General features: G+C 25.6%; 6 protein-coding genes across 7 annotated transcripts; 1 reads left to right on the plus strand and 5 right to left on the minus strand.

The window, feature by feature from the left end:
- Positions 1–1,498: 1,498 nt before the first annotated feature.
- VNE69_11013 (uncharacterized protein) lies at positions 1,499–3,046 on the plus strand (the record flags this gene model as incomplete). The annotated part of the gene is made up of 1 exon (XM_065474915.1): positions 1,499–3,046. One exon carries the CDS (start codon positions 1,499–1,501, stop codon positions 3,044–3,046), a length of 1,548 nt encoding a protein of 515 aa, XP_065330987.1.
- Positions 3,047–3,229: 183 nt separating this feature from the next.
- VNE69_11014 (putative transporter) lies at positions 3,230–3,847 on the minus strand (the record flags this gene model as incomplete). Its single annotated transcript, XM_065474916.1, has 1 exon — positions 3,230–3,847. One exon carries the CDS (start codon positions 3,845–3,847, stop codon positions 3,230–3,232), a length of 618 nt encoding a protein of 205 aa, XP_065330988.1.
- Positions 3,848–4,773: 926 nt separating this feature from the next.
- On the minus strand, positions 4,774–5,673 carry VNE69_11015 (uncharacterized protein; the record flags this gene model as incomplete). Of its 2 annotated transcripts, none has more annotated exons than XM_065474918.1 (1): positions 4,774–5,673. In XM_065474918.1, one exon carries the CDS (start codon positions 5,671–5,673, stop codon positions 4,774–4,776), a length of 900 nt encoding a protein of 299 aa, XP_065330989.1. The 2 variants fall into 2 exon arrangements, with proteins under 2 accessions (XP_065330989.1, XP_065330990.1); XM_065474917.1 differs by having other exon boundaries at positions 4,774–5,352.
- Positions 5,674–7,283: 1,610 nt separating this feature from the next.
- On the minus strand, positions 7,284–8,804 carry VNE69_11016 (uncharacterized protein; the record flags this gene model as incomplete). Its single annotated transcript, XM_065474919.1, has 1 exon — positions 7,284–8,804. The coding sequence occupies one exon, from the start codon at positions 8,802–8,804 to the stop codon at positions 7,284–7,286; it is 1,521 nt and encodes a 506-aa protein (XP_065330991.1).
- A 3,070-nt stretch (positions 8,805–11,874) lies between these two features.
- Positions 11,875–13,707, minus strand: VNE69_11017 (uncharacterized protein; the record flags this gene model as incomplete). The annotated part of the gene is made up of 1 exon (XM_065474920.1): positions 11,875–13,707. One exon carries the CDS (start codon positions 13,705–13,707, stop codon positions 11,875–11,877), a length of 1,833 nt encoding a protein of 610 aa, XP_065330992.1.
- Positions 13,708–13,720: 13 nt separating this feature from the next.
- On the minus strand, positions 13,721–14,086 carry VNE69_11018 (uncharacterized protein; the record flags this gene model as incomplete). The annotated part of the gene is made up of 1 exon (XM_065474921.1): positions 13,721–14,086. The coding sequence occupies one exon, from the start codon at positions 14,084–14,086 to the stop codon at positions 13,721–13,723; it is 366 nt and encodes a 121-aa protein (XP_065330993.1).
- Positions 14,087–15,200: the final 1,114 nt, after the last annotated feature.

A 15,200-nucleotide genomic window follows, 5' to 3' on the forward strand; every position in this document is an offset into this window, starting at 1 on the left:
ATGTGTATTAAATCTATAAGTTTCATCTTTTATTTCAAATACAAAATAGTCAAACCCTCAAAAATGTCATAAACAAATTGTCGTTGCTCGCTTTTAACCTCTATTATTCAAGCAAGTAATAAAATTAAACTTTTATAAGCCAGTAGATTTACAATATGGAGCATTTTCAATTTATCCCCCCCTTACCAATATAAATTAAGAATTTTTAAAAAATATCCCTTTTTTTCGAAATTCGAAGCGGAAAAAATGTGAAGGAGCAAAAGTCAAAAAAATAAAGTTGTAATAAAATAGCATATTTACCAAAAATAAAACAATCGTTTTTTCGTTTTTTTCCAATTTTTTAAAAATTTCCTTCTTCCACTTATTGATCAAGATTTATCTTTATTGTACATTGCAATGTATAACAACGAAAATCTTTATATAAACAATATTATACAAGGTTCATTTGCTGTTATAAATTAATATTTTTTAAGAATTAAATAATTTTCCAAACATGTAATATTTTACTTTTGGAGCTAAAATATAACATATCTTATTAAATTGATATTATATACACATCAATAATTCTTTAAAGAGCATAAAGATAACATTATTTTTTCTCTGTTTGTCTAGAAAAACCAATGAAAACCTAAAAAACAAGGCTAATAAATATACTACCAAACTAAGAATAACCAAACCTAGAATCTGTTTTAAACAACATAAACTGTGTATAAACATGTTTATCTTTAGCAAAAATTAAATGTAATGACAAAAGAAAGCAATAGGTTAAAACATATTTTTACAAATTTAGACTTCTATTTAACTCATAGTTTATTAGAAAACATTATTAAATTGGTTTAAATAATATATTTTTCATAAACTATGTTCAAATTAGATATTTCTAAGACCTTTTTTTTAATTATGTAAATTTTTCTCTGTTCCTTTCCGCTCTGGACGCTTCGACTTTTAAAAAACAGGGCTAAAAATAAAAAATTCTTAATTTATATTGGTAAGGGGGGGATAAAGTGAAAATTAGCCTACAATATTCATTAGTTGATTTATAAATTGAACATATCTAAAATACAATTTGTTTTCTATATTTTTTTTTCTATTTCTTAATCCTCAAACACAGATTTATTTATAAGCATGTGTCATATTTTACTATATTATTCTATAAATCACAACTGCTGTCAAATAATTTTCTTTTCTAGATATAAGATTTTTAAAAGTCGCTTGCGTACTTGTAATTTGATTATATAATAGCAAATTTTTCATATTTATCTAAAAAACTTCAATTTTAACAATAGAACTTTGGTGTTTACTGCCGAAATCTACAAATTGTAGATAGACAAAATTTTTAAATAAAAAAATTAATTTATTTTAAATCAATTATTTTTTTGATTGACGTATATTTTCATCAAATACGGCTATTCGATCAGGAGATTGGCTTTTTATCAAAATAAAGTGATTCAAATTTAAGATAGTAATTTTAATTTAAAAAATATGACTCATACCCCCTATGTATTTCTATTTTATAAATATATTTCTTATATTTATAGTACTTTTCTCATCTGAATACCTATTTGATTCCTCATTATACTACAAACATCCATACTTAGTATGCCTATTATTCCCAACATTTGTCCCATGGCAATACATGATCGAAAAAAGATGTACTTTAAAATTAAAAAATCTCACACTCAAAATGAAATATTATCATATCAACAAAATATTACTTTTATTTACCAGTTTACTACTAGCATTTCTTGTTTATGACAGACCACTAGTTTCTAAATTTATAGTCAATGGTGATAATCTAGTCATAAGACCAGTGGGTAATGAAATATTTGTGTATTTTTATATGAAAAATATAACGGAAAAAATAACGGTCAAAAATTCATTTGAAGATTTTCTAATAGAATTGTATAAAAAGAGGAACGAGACAGAGATAGTTTATGATCTTACAAATATAGATTATTTGGAGTGTAGTAGAAAATTAGATAAATTAAAATTCTCAAAAATGAACAAACTGAAATGTTTCATTTTAATTGTACAGAATGCTAAAATAGAGAGCTTTAAAGATTTAAGAATCTGTAATCAGGACGAAATAACTAATAATAGTTCGTTTCCTCCCCCAAATACGCAAACCGATACTGACAATTGTCCTGTACCTATAAAAGATACAAATCTACCAATATCCAATTTATTGAATGCATCTAAAAACAATAATACCGGGGGTTCTATTCCGCCTCCTCCTCCTCCGCCACCAATGCCTACAAATGATAGTAATAAACAATTTAATCGATCTACAAGAGAACAGTCAAACAATAAAGTACACTCTCCAAAGAAGAACAACCAATCTGAACTTAACATGAAACATCTACCGCCAAAAGGCTTATTTGAAGAGCTTTTAGAGCGCAGAAATAAATTAAAAAAGGTTAAAGCTAGTCATTTATTCGATAAAAATGATAAATCAAAAGAGAATAGGTTAGAATCAAGTGCAGCCGAAAACGAGAATACTAATTCTGAAATAAATGATCGGTCTAAAGATGAAGTAGATAATTCTAGAAAGATTCATATAGCAAATACAAAAAATCAAGCAAACAAAGAGTCTAAAAAGTTCGAGCCTACACTGGATGATGATCTAAGACGAAAGTTTGATGCACTAAATAACAAAAACAAATCTCAAGATATAAATAGTGAAACTAATCCAACAAGTAATTCCGCAAGAAAAGGATCCCAAGATAGTTGCTCAAGTAAAGATTCAGGTAAGGCAACGAGCATATGTTCAGATAGTCCGAATATCAATGAAGAGGAATTGGATGTTGATGAGACAAATGTAGTTTTTATAGACAATAATGAAGATCAAATTTCTAAAAATAGTAATGAGCCTCAGGAGAATATTGACGATTTCATAGCCAGACAAAAATTACAAAAAGAGAAGTCCCCAATTCACTCGCCCATATTCAAAAGCCTTGATTGCGCCGTCGAATATTCCTCATCTGAATCAATAGACTCAGTTAATTCGAATTTGCCAGATAGACCAGACGAAGAATGGGAACCATAAAAAAATAAAATTTTTAATATGGTAAAAAAACAAAGGCCTTGCATTTTAAGATAAAAATATCAATGTCTTTTATTGCTCATTTTATATGAATATGTAATATTTTAAATATATTCATTCATGTTTTCTAATATTTATATTGTCAAATTATAATTAATTAAATATATTACATTTCATATTAATGTTTTACTTATATAACAAATATCCATCAATACCGAGTTGTATAAGTGACGCCACAGAATATACATAAGGTGTATCTACACTTATCATAAAGAATATTCTACATATATCTCCCACTATCCACACAAGATACAATTCCTTCTGACTTCGTACTTTCTTTGTTGTCTCTATAATAACTTCTTTATTCTGTTTCTCGATCAGCAATTGTATCGAATTGACACTCACTTCAAATATCAAAGAAAGAAGTCCACAAAATTCGAAAGATCTAATAAAAGACCCTATTAAATGAGTAGACACAGCGACAAGGAGAATGTAAGAAAAATACAATTGTTTGTTTGTTATTTTCAACTTCTTCATTATTTTTTCTTCTGTGACAGAATATAAAGATTTATTGAAATATAATAAACAAGAATGAAGAATAATAGTAAAAATTCCTTGTAGTGGAATTACAGAGGAAAGAGAAGATTTCTCCCTAAAATGAAATATCTTGAGAATATTGGCTATGATAGTCAAAGAAGATAAAAGTTCAGGGAAGATTATCTTTTGAGTTAGGATTTGAGGAATAAACCCCACTATTGGGGAAACACAAAAAAGAACAGAAAAAAATATTTCGAGATCTTTCATATTTTTGGGGTAAAAAATGAAGAAAATAAAACAAAAAAAAATCAAAAACAAAATCATTTGTGTAAAATGGGAAAAAACTTCAAATAAAATTAAATTTCCAAATTTCTAGAAAATATTTGTAATTTTAACCCCCTTTTAAATGATCAATAAAAACATGAATTTGATCATGGAATTCTGTAAGGAAATGAAGATTGATTTTGCAGATGAAGAAATTATCTCATGCATGTACGACTTAATAGAAGCAGGAATAAGTCCCACAGAACTAGTCAGGATTATAGATCAAATACAAGCAGACATTAGAAATATTTAAAATAATAAGATTATTAATAATTGAATCTACGGCTCAATATTCTCCTTATAACAAATGACACAAATTAAAATAAAAAGGGGCCTAGACAAACAGAAGCATTTAAACCAAAAAATTTTAATAAGTTTATATTTCAAGATATAATTAAAAAGGTTTATTAATTTACATAACATAAAAATTATTTTATTTTATGTGTGTTCCCATATAATATCAAATATAATTATAAACACAATCTAGTATTTGACTTCTTATAAATACATAAAAGTGTACTGTTATAAATATTCTCATACATATAAAAGAAGCTCATGATTCTAATAAAATAGAAATTGAACAAATGAAAAAATTGATACTTTCAAAGTTATTGTAAACATGTGACATCTCTTTACACGAAAAATTCAAACTTTGTAATCAATATGAAATCTTTAATTATCAGTTTCATTGTAGTACAACTATTGTAAAGATAAAAAATTTTTTAAAATGTTTTAAAAAAAAATTATAATATTAAATTTATATATGATTACTTGAAAACATTCATTTGACTTTATCAAGATTTATTATTTAGATCTGTATATAATTTATTGGTTAAAATGATGTATCAAGACTTAAAAATTTTTACACTTTAATCTCCGTCACTTTCATCAGTGTCTGAATATTCCCTAAATAATCTACGCTTTTGTAATACACCTCTCAAATCATCTTTTTTATGACCATTTGATTGTCTAGTTCTGTAAGATTCTTGTTCTTTTTCTTCATTATCATTGGGATTTGTTTTTGATTTGCGTTCTTCTAATGTATTCTTTAAATTATCTATAAGTGTTTGATTTTTCTTATTGTCAACTGGCGGATTCGACTTTGTTGATATGGTAGATTCAACTGATTGGTCATTTGAAGCCATTTTTAATTCCATAAAATTCGTATTTTGAGGCGGAAGAGGTGGTGGAGGCGGAACTTCATTATTTTGATTACATATCTTTAAATCCTTGAATTTTTCTAATCTTGGACTTTGTACTTTTAAAATGAAACATTTCAGTTTGTTCATTTTTGAGAATTTTAATTTATCTAATTTTCTACTACACTCCAAATAATCTATATTTGTAAGATCATAAACTATCTCTGTCTCATTCCTCTTTTTATACAATTCTATTAGAAAATCTTCAAATGAATTTTTGACCGTTATTTTTTCCGTTATATTTTTCATATAAAAATACACAAATATTTCATTGCCCACTGGTCTTATGACTAGATTATCACCATTGACTATAAATTTAGAAACTAGTGGTCTGTCATAAACAAGGTATGCTAGTAGTACCCCACTAAGTGCTAGTAAAATCTTAGTAAGATGTAAGTAAATTTTTTTATTTAGACGCACTTGTTTCAGTATGTATAGCCACGGAATAAGAGGTATCATTAGTAAATATGTGACATAGGGATGTTTGTAATATATTGAGCAATCAAATATATATTCGGTATTAAAAAGTATTATAAATACTAATAATATATTTATAATGTAAAATATCATAAAAAAGGGGTATATTTTTTATATTAAATATTTAATGTAATTTCAAATTATTGCATAATTATGAGTAATTTTTAACGGAGACTTAAAAAATACAATATTGTGGATAAGACATTTATCGATCCGAAGCAAATCGTATCATAAGGATCTAATTGATGTATGGGATGTTATAACGAAAATATGTAGATACATTATTGATGTACAAAAAACTCTAGATTTAGAACATATGATAAATAAAGAGACATAAGATATATAATATAATTAAATACTAAAAGGAAATTTTATAATGAACAAAGATACTAAATTCAAGTCAAAAAGTAATATCACGTATAATACCAAGATAGATGCAATACTTACAAAATAAATCCATGTATTGACTTCAGTTATTTATGTATTACATTCTATAAATTAAATAAAGGGTTATGTTATTTAATCAACTGATAACTGACTATAAGTCATTAAAAAGTTTATACAACTTTTTAATTTTTGGTTTTGATATCTAAAAAAATAAATTTTTAGAATCGCTGTAATATCAACATACTCGATCCAAAATGATTTTTGACGTGTGCGTCAGGTAAACGTGTTTTAAAAAATTTACCCCTTTAATAAAAATGATCAACAAAGATAACCACAATCTAAAATATAAAATTTAAATCTTTTTATAATCTAAAAATGCCCAAAAAATAATAGAACTGATTATAATAAAAAAATCAAAATTTTTGGATATATCATTTGAAAATTAATAAATTTTATAATTGTAGTATTGTTTCATGATGATAAAATATATATTAAATTTATATTTTTTAACACTTTATAATCATGAAATGGGGTTTGGCTTGAATTGATTAAAAAAGAAGTATCCATCGACACTAAATATGTAGCATAATTTAGTCAACGATTGGGTACTTTTATCACTTTCTTTGTACAAAAATTTGAAAATGGAAAATATAAACAATTAATTTTAGATTTTCCAATATTAATAATTGTTTTAGGATTTGTTTATTTATATCCACAATACAACCATGTTGATTAAAGATTAGCATTCAATAAAAAAATATCAGGTTTATTTGAAATTGAGCATATAATATATCATTGTAGATGTAAATTGTACTGTGTATATACATGCCAAAAATATTATAAAATTTTTTTTATTGTTTTCAAATTAAGCAAATTATTTATTTTTATAAAAATTTAAAATATTTTGAACTATCTTTTGTTCCTCTATTTTCAACATAGAAATATATATTTTTTTTTACATGTGATGTTATAATGTATCCTTCTGTATAAATTCTGAATTCTATAATGCAAGAAATAAAATTTTGTCATATTCATTAAATTATTAATTTTCATTTAGAGTACTAAATAAAAACTTTAAATATAAATTGATAAATTTTTTATGAAATTTGAGTTTTGACATAGCACTTATTAAAATTCGTTAAGCTTTTTATCTTTTTATTTAATTGAAATCGTATGTTAGAAATTCGAAACATGTATTTATATGTGATATTTTCATATTTAAATAACTGCTTTAGAAAATGCATAATAGAATCAATATTGAAATTTTGTATAAGGTATAAGATAACTGCTGTAAATTCATTAGGCGATAAAAAATTTTACGACTCCCATTCACCATCTAGAATTTCTGAATCATTAGTTTCAGATTCTTCTTTCTGGTATTGATCTGCTATCTTATCTATAGAATCATATAGAGACTTTAATATTGAAGGTAGTTTGTTTCTGAAATTTTGCGATTTCGTTCTAGCTATAGATTCATAAAAAGTTCCTGAGCTTTTTTTCTTCTCAATGGCTACCTTGGAATTGTCTGTATTATTCTTAGATACCGTGTTATCTTCTTGTTCTTCGGTATGATCTTTATTAAATGTATCTTTTAAAAGACCATTTCTTTTATCAAATTCATCACCTCTAGCATTTTCTCGAGATCTAGTTGTTTGCTGGTTTAGATGTAAACCATTCTTATTTTTAGTTCCTTTTAAATTTGTTAAAGGACCTTGTTTTGATGTTGTATCATTAGAATTATTAGTAGAACTACCACAATATTCTACAACAGGTTTATCTATATCTGTGGAATTACTGTTAATTTCTTTATTTCTAGATTTCTTTATTTTTTCAAATTTTTTTAGTAGATCTTGTTCCAGAGTGGGTTGATATCTTTTATCTTTGCAATTTTTATTGTTGTTTTGGCTCAATCTCTTGTGTAATTTAGAATAATTATCTACTTCATCTTTCATGATTTTATTTTCTTCCCTTGTACTCTCGTTTGGCTTATTAATGTTATTCATATTTTCTTCCGAACTCTTAAAGCTTTGTTCCGATATATTATTATCTGGACTTGGTATTGATCTATTTTTGCGCTGTTGTAACACGTCCTTTAAATTATTTATAAGTAATTGACCTTGATTTTTATCGCCAAAAGGACTTAATTTTTGCGGATCTTTTAATTTTTTAATTTGATTATTTGGAGATGTGTTTTTTTCAAGTACATTTGTCTTTTTTATTGCTACTGCGACGATATTATATTGTAAAGGCATAGGTGGTGGAGGTGGAATATTATTAGATATATTGTTTAATAGCTTTAAACCTTTCAAGTTTTCAATTTGTCGATTCTGGACCATTAATGTGTAGCATTTTATATTATTTGTTTTTGAAAATTTTAGTTTTGCGAGTCCTTTATTACATTCCAAATAATCTATGGCAGTTAGATCGTATACAATCTCTTTTTCATTTCGTTTATTATGCAATTCATCTAGAAAATCTCCAAAAGATTTTTTATTGCCTATATTTTCTGTTGTATCTTTTATTTTGTAATTCACACATATTTCATTTCCTTTTGGAGTTTTTATCTTGTTTTGTTCTTTTATCAAAAATTTACAAACTAATGGTCTATCATAGATAAGAAATGCAAGTAGCAAAATATTGAGCAATAGTATTATTTTATTAATATGGTATATTCTTAGATCAAAAGCTTTTTTCAATATATGCTTCCAAGGAATTAGTGTGGCAGTCAATAAATACGTTAACCATGGATGTTTGTAATGTATTGAGCAATCAAAGAAATATTCAGCACCAAAAAGTACTAATAATATCAAAAGTATATTGATAATGTAGATTTCCATTTTAAGGGAAAAGTTATTTTTTTAATGTTAAAAATCCAAGGTAATTTACGTGGTGTTGCGCAACTATGACTAATTTTTAAGGAGAATAAGTAATGTACAAACAAGAAAATGCAAACGCGTAACAAATTAAAAATTTTTAGTATTAGATTTTAAACTAAAAGTATTAAATATTTGATTGTATAATTTGCATTTATAACATTTAACTTTATTTACAGCTATATAAAGTAATTATATTTCTATTTTCTAGTTATTATGAATTTTCAATCTTTAGATATTATGCCTTCAAATTTATAATTTCCCCTTTCTGATTGTTAAAGGTAATTGTAAGTTAAGTGTTAATTTTATTAAATATATATTCTCAACATCCCTGCGCTAAATTAAGTACTGGGTGATGTAATTATCTTTACTACTATTTACGCCTACAACTTGGCTCTCAAAATAAAATTGCATTTTTATGTTAACTGACCAATGGCTGCGCTTTACTCTACCGCGTCTTACTATCCCTTCTAGTAGTGGTCTCCGCGGTACTTTCTTTCCCTGTTATAAAACATATAGTCAATGGGCATATGATTATTCTTTACACTATTCTTTACAACAATGGAATCGGATTTTTTCCGTTTATCTCATTCTTCGACTACAACACAGTTTCTTTTTGATTTTCTTCTCTTTTTAAATCTCTCTGGATTTTGAACACTGGTGGTTCAGCTATCTTGCTACGATAGCTTCAATGTGAATGGTGAGATTACAACTACACTCAATCTCAACAACTCTATGCTAGATCTTATTACAGTCAATTCTGTTTCTTTATAGCTCTTCATAGCTACACTACGACTTCACCTATTCGGGTCCCTCGACTGATGCAAGTTATCACCTTCTCTTCTGTTAGACAACCAATTAACCCCATTCTAACCTAAACTGCATTTTTTACGTCTCATGCCTCGACGGAACTTAAAACCTTCTTTTGTTTTTTTGTTTGGGTTCATTAATTTTATTTCCACCATGTTAAAGATAATTGTAAGTTAAGGGATAAATTTATTGATATATGTCTTCAACACAGATAATGCACAATGAAAATAATTAGCACGTTTATTTAAAAGCTATAAAAAAGTCTTAAAATAATTGTCTTCGGTTAATTTTTTTCATAAAAGCGTTTCTTGTATCAATGACATAAGTAGCAAGCAATTATGATTATAAAAGTTCTCTAATTACTAATGAGCATGGCAAATTTCTTCAACATACTTACAAATGACTTATGCAGAATGAATTGGGATTATATAAAATAACAATTAATTTATTAAAAGTGTATCACTTTGATTGTAAATTTAAAAAACTTTTATCATCGGTAGTTTTTATTATGTATTATGCTTAAAATACAAATTAATGCAATATTTAGTCTTTTTTATAGTGCAATTTTAATATACTGATATTTATTTTTTTCAATTACAAAAAACAAATTTTATTTAAATTAAATTAGTTTTATTGATTTTGTCTGATCAAAATGTATTAATGACTTTACAATGTCACAGAAACTTTTTTTACATTTGTTGACATTTGTCTTTAGTTTTATTGTAAGGAATTGTTTTTTACTTTTTTCATGAACACTTATTTAGTCTGTAAGTTTTGCCCAAATCTTTTAAATAATTTATTTTATTTACCTCTAATATAATTTTATATATACTTTATTAATATTTTGTGCAGAAAAAGAGTAGATACGAGAATATCAACTAATATAAAGGTGACCCATAATAAGCCCGATATTCTTGTGTTTGACAAGAAGAAGAAAGAAATTTTAATAGTTGAAGTTGGTATAACCAACCAGGATCGACTTAATATAGTTGAGATTGAATACTGAGAAAATATGACCTTCTTGAAAATGAACTGGGACTAATACATAAATCCCGGACAAGAATAGATCCTTATGAAATGACATAAGATGGAGTGGTAACCAAACATCGCAGAAAGTACATCAGGAGTTAAAAATCTAACCCTACCTTGAAGCATATATTCAGTATATTGTGATGGAGAAGACTCTAGAGTCCATCTCTTTGGAACGACGACGAGGATACGATCAGGAAAGTGCAAGAAAAGAAGAAGAAGAAGTGGTTAGAGCTGTAAGCGTACTAGCGAATATGGCGACTGTTAAAGAAGTGGTGTCAACAAAGGAGAATGAAGCTAAAAATTTGAAGTTGAAAACATAAAAATTCCACAGAAACCAAAGTCTGTAAAGAGCTGAATCCCATGAGCGATACCGGGGAAAGCTGGTCTATGAATATCTAATCTTAACGATAAATTAACTCAATAAATCTTTTATATAATATTTACTAAGGTGTACATTTATTTTATTTGATTCTAGGAATATAAATATAGAAGAATATTGGACGCTGACAGTTGTCTACGATAAAGAGACTAAATGCATGGAAAAGTAAGAAAATAATATATATATAAGTCAATTGCAAACATTTTATTCTATCGGTAAAAATATGCTTTTAGCCAACAATATCAGTGTTTTTATGTAACCAATATAAAAATAAATTTAATTGGCTACTAACTTAAGGGTCTTTTAGTATTGTTTATAACATAACTAAGACTAGAACAGTTTAAAATATCTTTAATCTATACATACATCTTTTGGACTTCTCAAATAGTTCACCGAGATGCTCTCGAGAAATTTTTGAAGGGTTTTATAGGATAAACGTATTAGTATTATATAAGCAATTTTTACTTATTTATACTATCTTTTTTCAAAAAATTGATTATTTATACATAAAATGTAAACGCGACTATAAATTAACAAAGTTTCATTGTACTTTTGCATCAATTCTTCATTATTACACTATTTTGTATGAATTACGTAAAGTATCATCCGGTATAATCTTGCATACAAATACGTGTACATTATAAAATTGGGGATACCTGCTTTAAACGTTGATGCGACTCCAATCGGGAGAATTAGTGAAAAACTTGGTGCCGAATCAAAATCATTAAACATATAAGTGAAGCTATACTAAAAAATACAGATTGTCTTAAATATATAATTTTATTGTCATTGTTCGATTGAAATTATATCATATCAAGCCTCTAATATTTCCATTAGATAAGAGTTTATTTTTATTCCCGATTCTTCGTTTACAATCTCTAATAGATCTTCCTCGCTTATCAATACACGAATATTTGCTAGATTATTTTTACATCGAACTATTAAATTTTTATCATTGTTCATTTTACCATAAAACAATTCTATTAAAACTTTTACAAAATATTTTTTACGATTTTTTCTTATATTTTCTTTTATATTATTTTTTAACTTTTGGCAAAAGTTTTTTATTTTTTTACTTCTATATTCATTTAACGAATCTCTATTTACGACATCTTTGCTATTAATTTCATTAATATTTATTGCAATCTGTTTTATACCCTCAACTTTCATTTCATTTTCAAATTTTGCTCTCACTGCTTCTTCATATAAATTTTCGATGCTCCTATTTTTTGCTCTTTTGTTTATTATTCGTAACTCTTCATCTAGCGAGGATTTTTTTAATGTATATTTTATTTTAATCATTTCGATTTTTTTTCTTTTTCTTTCTTCTTCATATTTTTCATCCTCTTGTAAGTTTTTAGATAAGTTTTCTAATATATTTTCGTTGTTTTGTTCAACGTCGCATTTACTAATTCGTAGTTGTTCAATAAATTTTTCTTTTTCTATGTTATCTGAATAATATCTTAATATCGTAAGATTATTTAATCCTCTGAATAATGCTACTATTCTACAAATATGTTTTATAACCTCTTCTTTATATTTAATAATATCATAAATGTACACATTTACGAGGGTTTGCAATATAAACAATAATTCATTTTTTTCTTTTTTCCATTTGATACCAGTTTTGTTTTTATTATTTTTCTTAATAATAAGCTTTCCAATATCTTTAAAATTTTTAAATATTTCATCTTCAATTACCTCGGGTTCTTTCATATATATTTCTGCTTCAATTAGTAGACAAATTTTTATTAAATAAAAATCTGAGTAGTAACTTAGTGACATTACTTTTTGTAATGTGTTTGCAATACTATTCTTTTTAATCTCACTTAGTTCATCTTTTCTTATGATAATGTTTAGCTCTGTTTTATCTATAACTTCCTCAAGTAGTAGTAAATAAACAAACAAAATATTTAAAGCTGTTCCTGGTTTATTCAAAATTCTGTTCACAAAAAAATTTATTTTGTTATTACTTCTTAATAATTTATAAAAAATCTGGACTCCCTTATATTTCAGCAATTTTTCTATTGCACAAATCTTTTTTATAATTTCTTGAAATTCATTGAAGCATTTTTCTGGTATAAAAATTTTATTCATATCTTTTTTTGTATTATTTTCTAGATGATAGTGATATTCACCAGAATATTCTTTAATGATAATTTTTCTACGTTCGAGTTGAATTTTAAAGTATAGATATTTCGTTTCAATTTTATTGTTTTTACACATCAAAGGGAATAATGGAATATATGTATCATATGGATCGATATCAATAAACTTGTACAACTTAAAAAAGCCTTCTAATATTCCATCATCCCATTTATAGTTAGTATTTTGTTTTATATCTATTATGGAATATATATCAACAAGTTCTTTAGTATTTAATTCGAAGAAATACATATTGTTTTCTATATTAATACGAAATCGTATATAATACGTATCCTCGTCTTTTTTTAACATGTGATAAATATGTAAATCTGCTAGAGTCACGATATTTTGATCACTACAATCAAAACTGTTTTTTTTTGCAATAAAAGATTCTAAATAACAGTCTTTTTCACAAATATTGTCATAATAAATTCCGCATCCCGTGTTATTTTCTCTTTTCTCGTTGTTTATCTTTTTAATATTTTCAATAATTTTTTTCATAATAGGAAATCTATTAAAATAATAGGTGTTGTAGAACAACAATATGAATTGATTGTACGATATCACTAAATTTTTTTTTAATTTTCTGTTCTATTTCGTAAGTTATATCATTTATGGATTTATCTTCATAATATTTTATTAAAAAACCAAATGTATTTGGTTCTTTTTTTTCATACAAAAAGTCTTCTTGTACATTACAAATTAGTGATTTGTTGTGTTTCTCACAGTATAAATTTATCTTTCGATATTTTTTGCATTTGTTTAATACCACATAATCTCTAGTTTTTATTTTTCTCATTATTTTTTTATATATATCTTCATATATATTATGGGCAGCCTTTACGAATATGACTACCGAAACTATTGATAGGATATTCATATATGGGTTGAACAAAGCTTGTTTTTTATATGACAAATTATCACGTATACGTAATTTTACACGTCAGAAAAGAGTTTTATAACCCTATGGAAAAAAATTATTAAGGTTATCTCATATTTTCTGTATAGAAAATAATCCTATTTTTGTTTGCAATATTATTATAATGATTACTAGTTTTTTATTTTTTTGTACGAAGCTTTTTTAAAATTTGTGGTTCAAATTGTCTTTTTACTGATAAAATATTGGACTAACCAAACATTATACAAATAATTAATATAGATTAGACATCATTGTTGTTTGAGTTATATAAATTGTGCATATAGTTTACACTTTATGATGTAAATAAATATTAAAATGATATGAAATTTATTTATATTAAATATTTTTTTATTTTATGTACATTAACATATTCAATTTCTGTTTATATTAATATATATGTTAAGTTTTCATGTTATTATTTTTTCGTTCTCAGCTCCACAAGTTTCTTCCGAAAGTCTTTGCATATTTATTTTTATAAATATAAGCCATAATTATAAAGTCAGAAGATACTTATGATTCAGCAGTTACTTTGTAACTTTAAGTTTATATTTTTTCTTGTAGTATCTCTCACAATACATTGATTATACAGGCAAAGATTTTCTGAACTTAGGGATTCTGGTTTATCCGCACGAACAATTTTATTATTATTACGATTTTTTTTTAATTATTACATTAATTTGTTTCTTGGGGGTCGAAATTGTTTGACCTGAGTTTGTTAAATATAACATCAACAAAACTCAAATATTTAATTGTATCAGTTTCTATTTTTCTGTGCGGCATGCAAAATCCTCATAATTTTTCAGAAAAAAAACTTCATCAACTTCATAGAGCCCGAATATCAACACATTTCTCCGTAAAAATTTAAATTATTACTTTTTATCATCTGAATTCATAAATAATACATCACTGTCAATAAATTGACATTATTTTCCACATTTAAAGTGCTAAAGTGATTTTTCTCGGTCGCATACATAATATAGAGAAAAATTTGTTAAATCTATCATGACTAATTTTAAATTATTTTCTCATTTAAAGTCTTCGAAATATGACTTGAGACGTCTTTTAAGAGAAGACA

The sequence above is a fragment of the Vairimorpha necatrix genome, chromosome 11 (assembly GCF_036630325.1).
Source record: "Vairimorpha necatrix chromosome 11, complete sequence".
Lineage (NCBI taxonomy): Eukaryota > Fungi > Microsporidia > Nosematidae > Vairimorpha > Vairimorpha necatrix.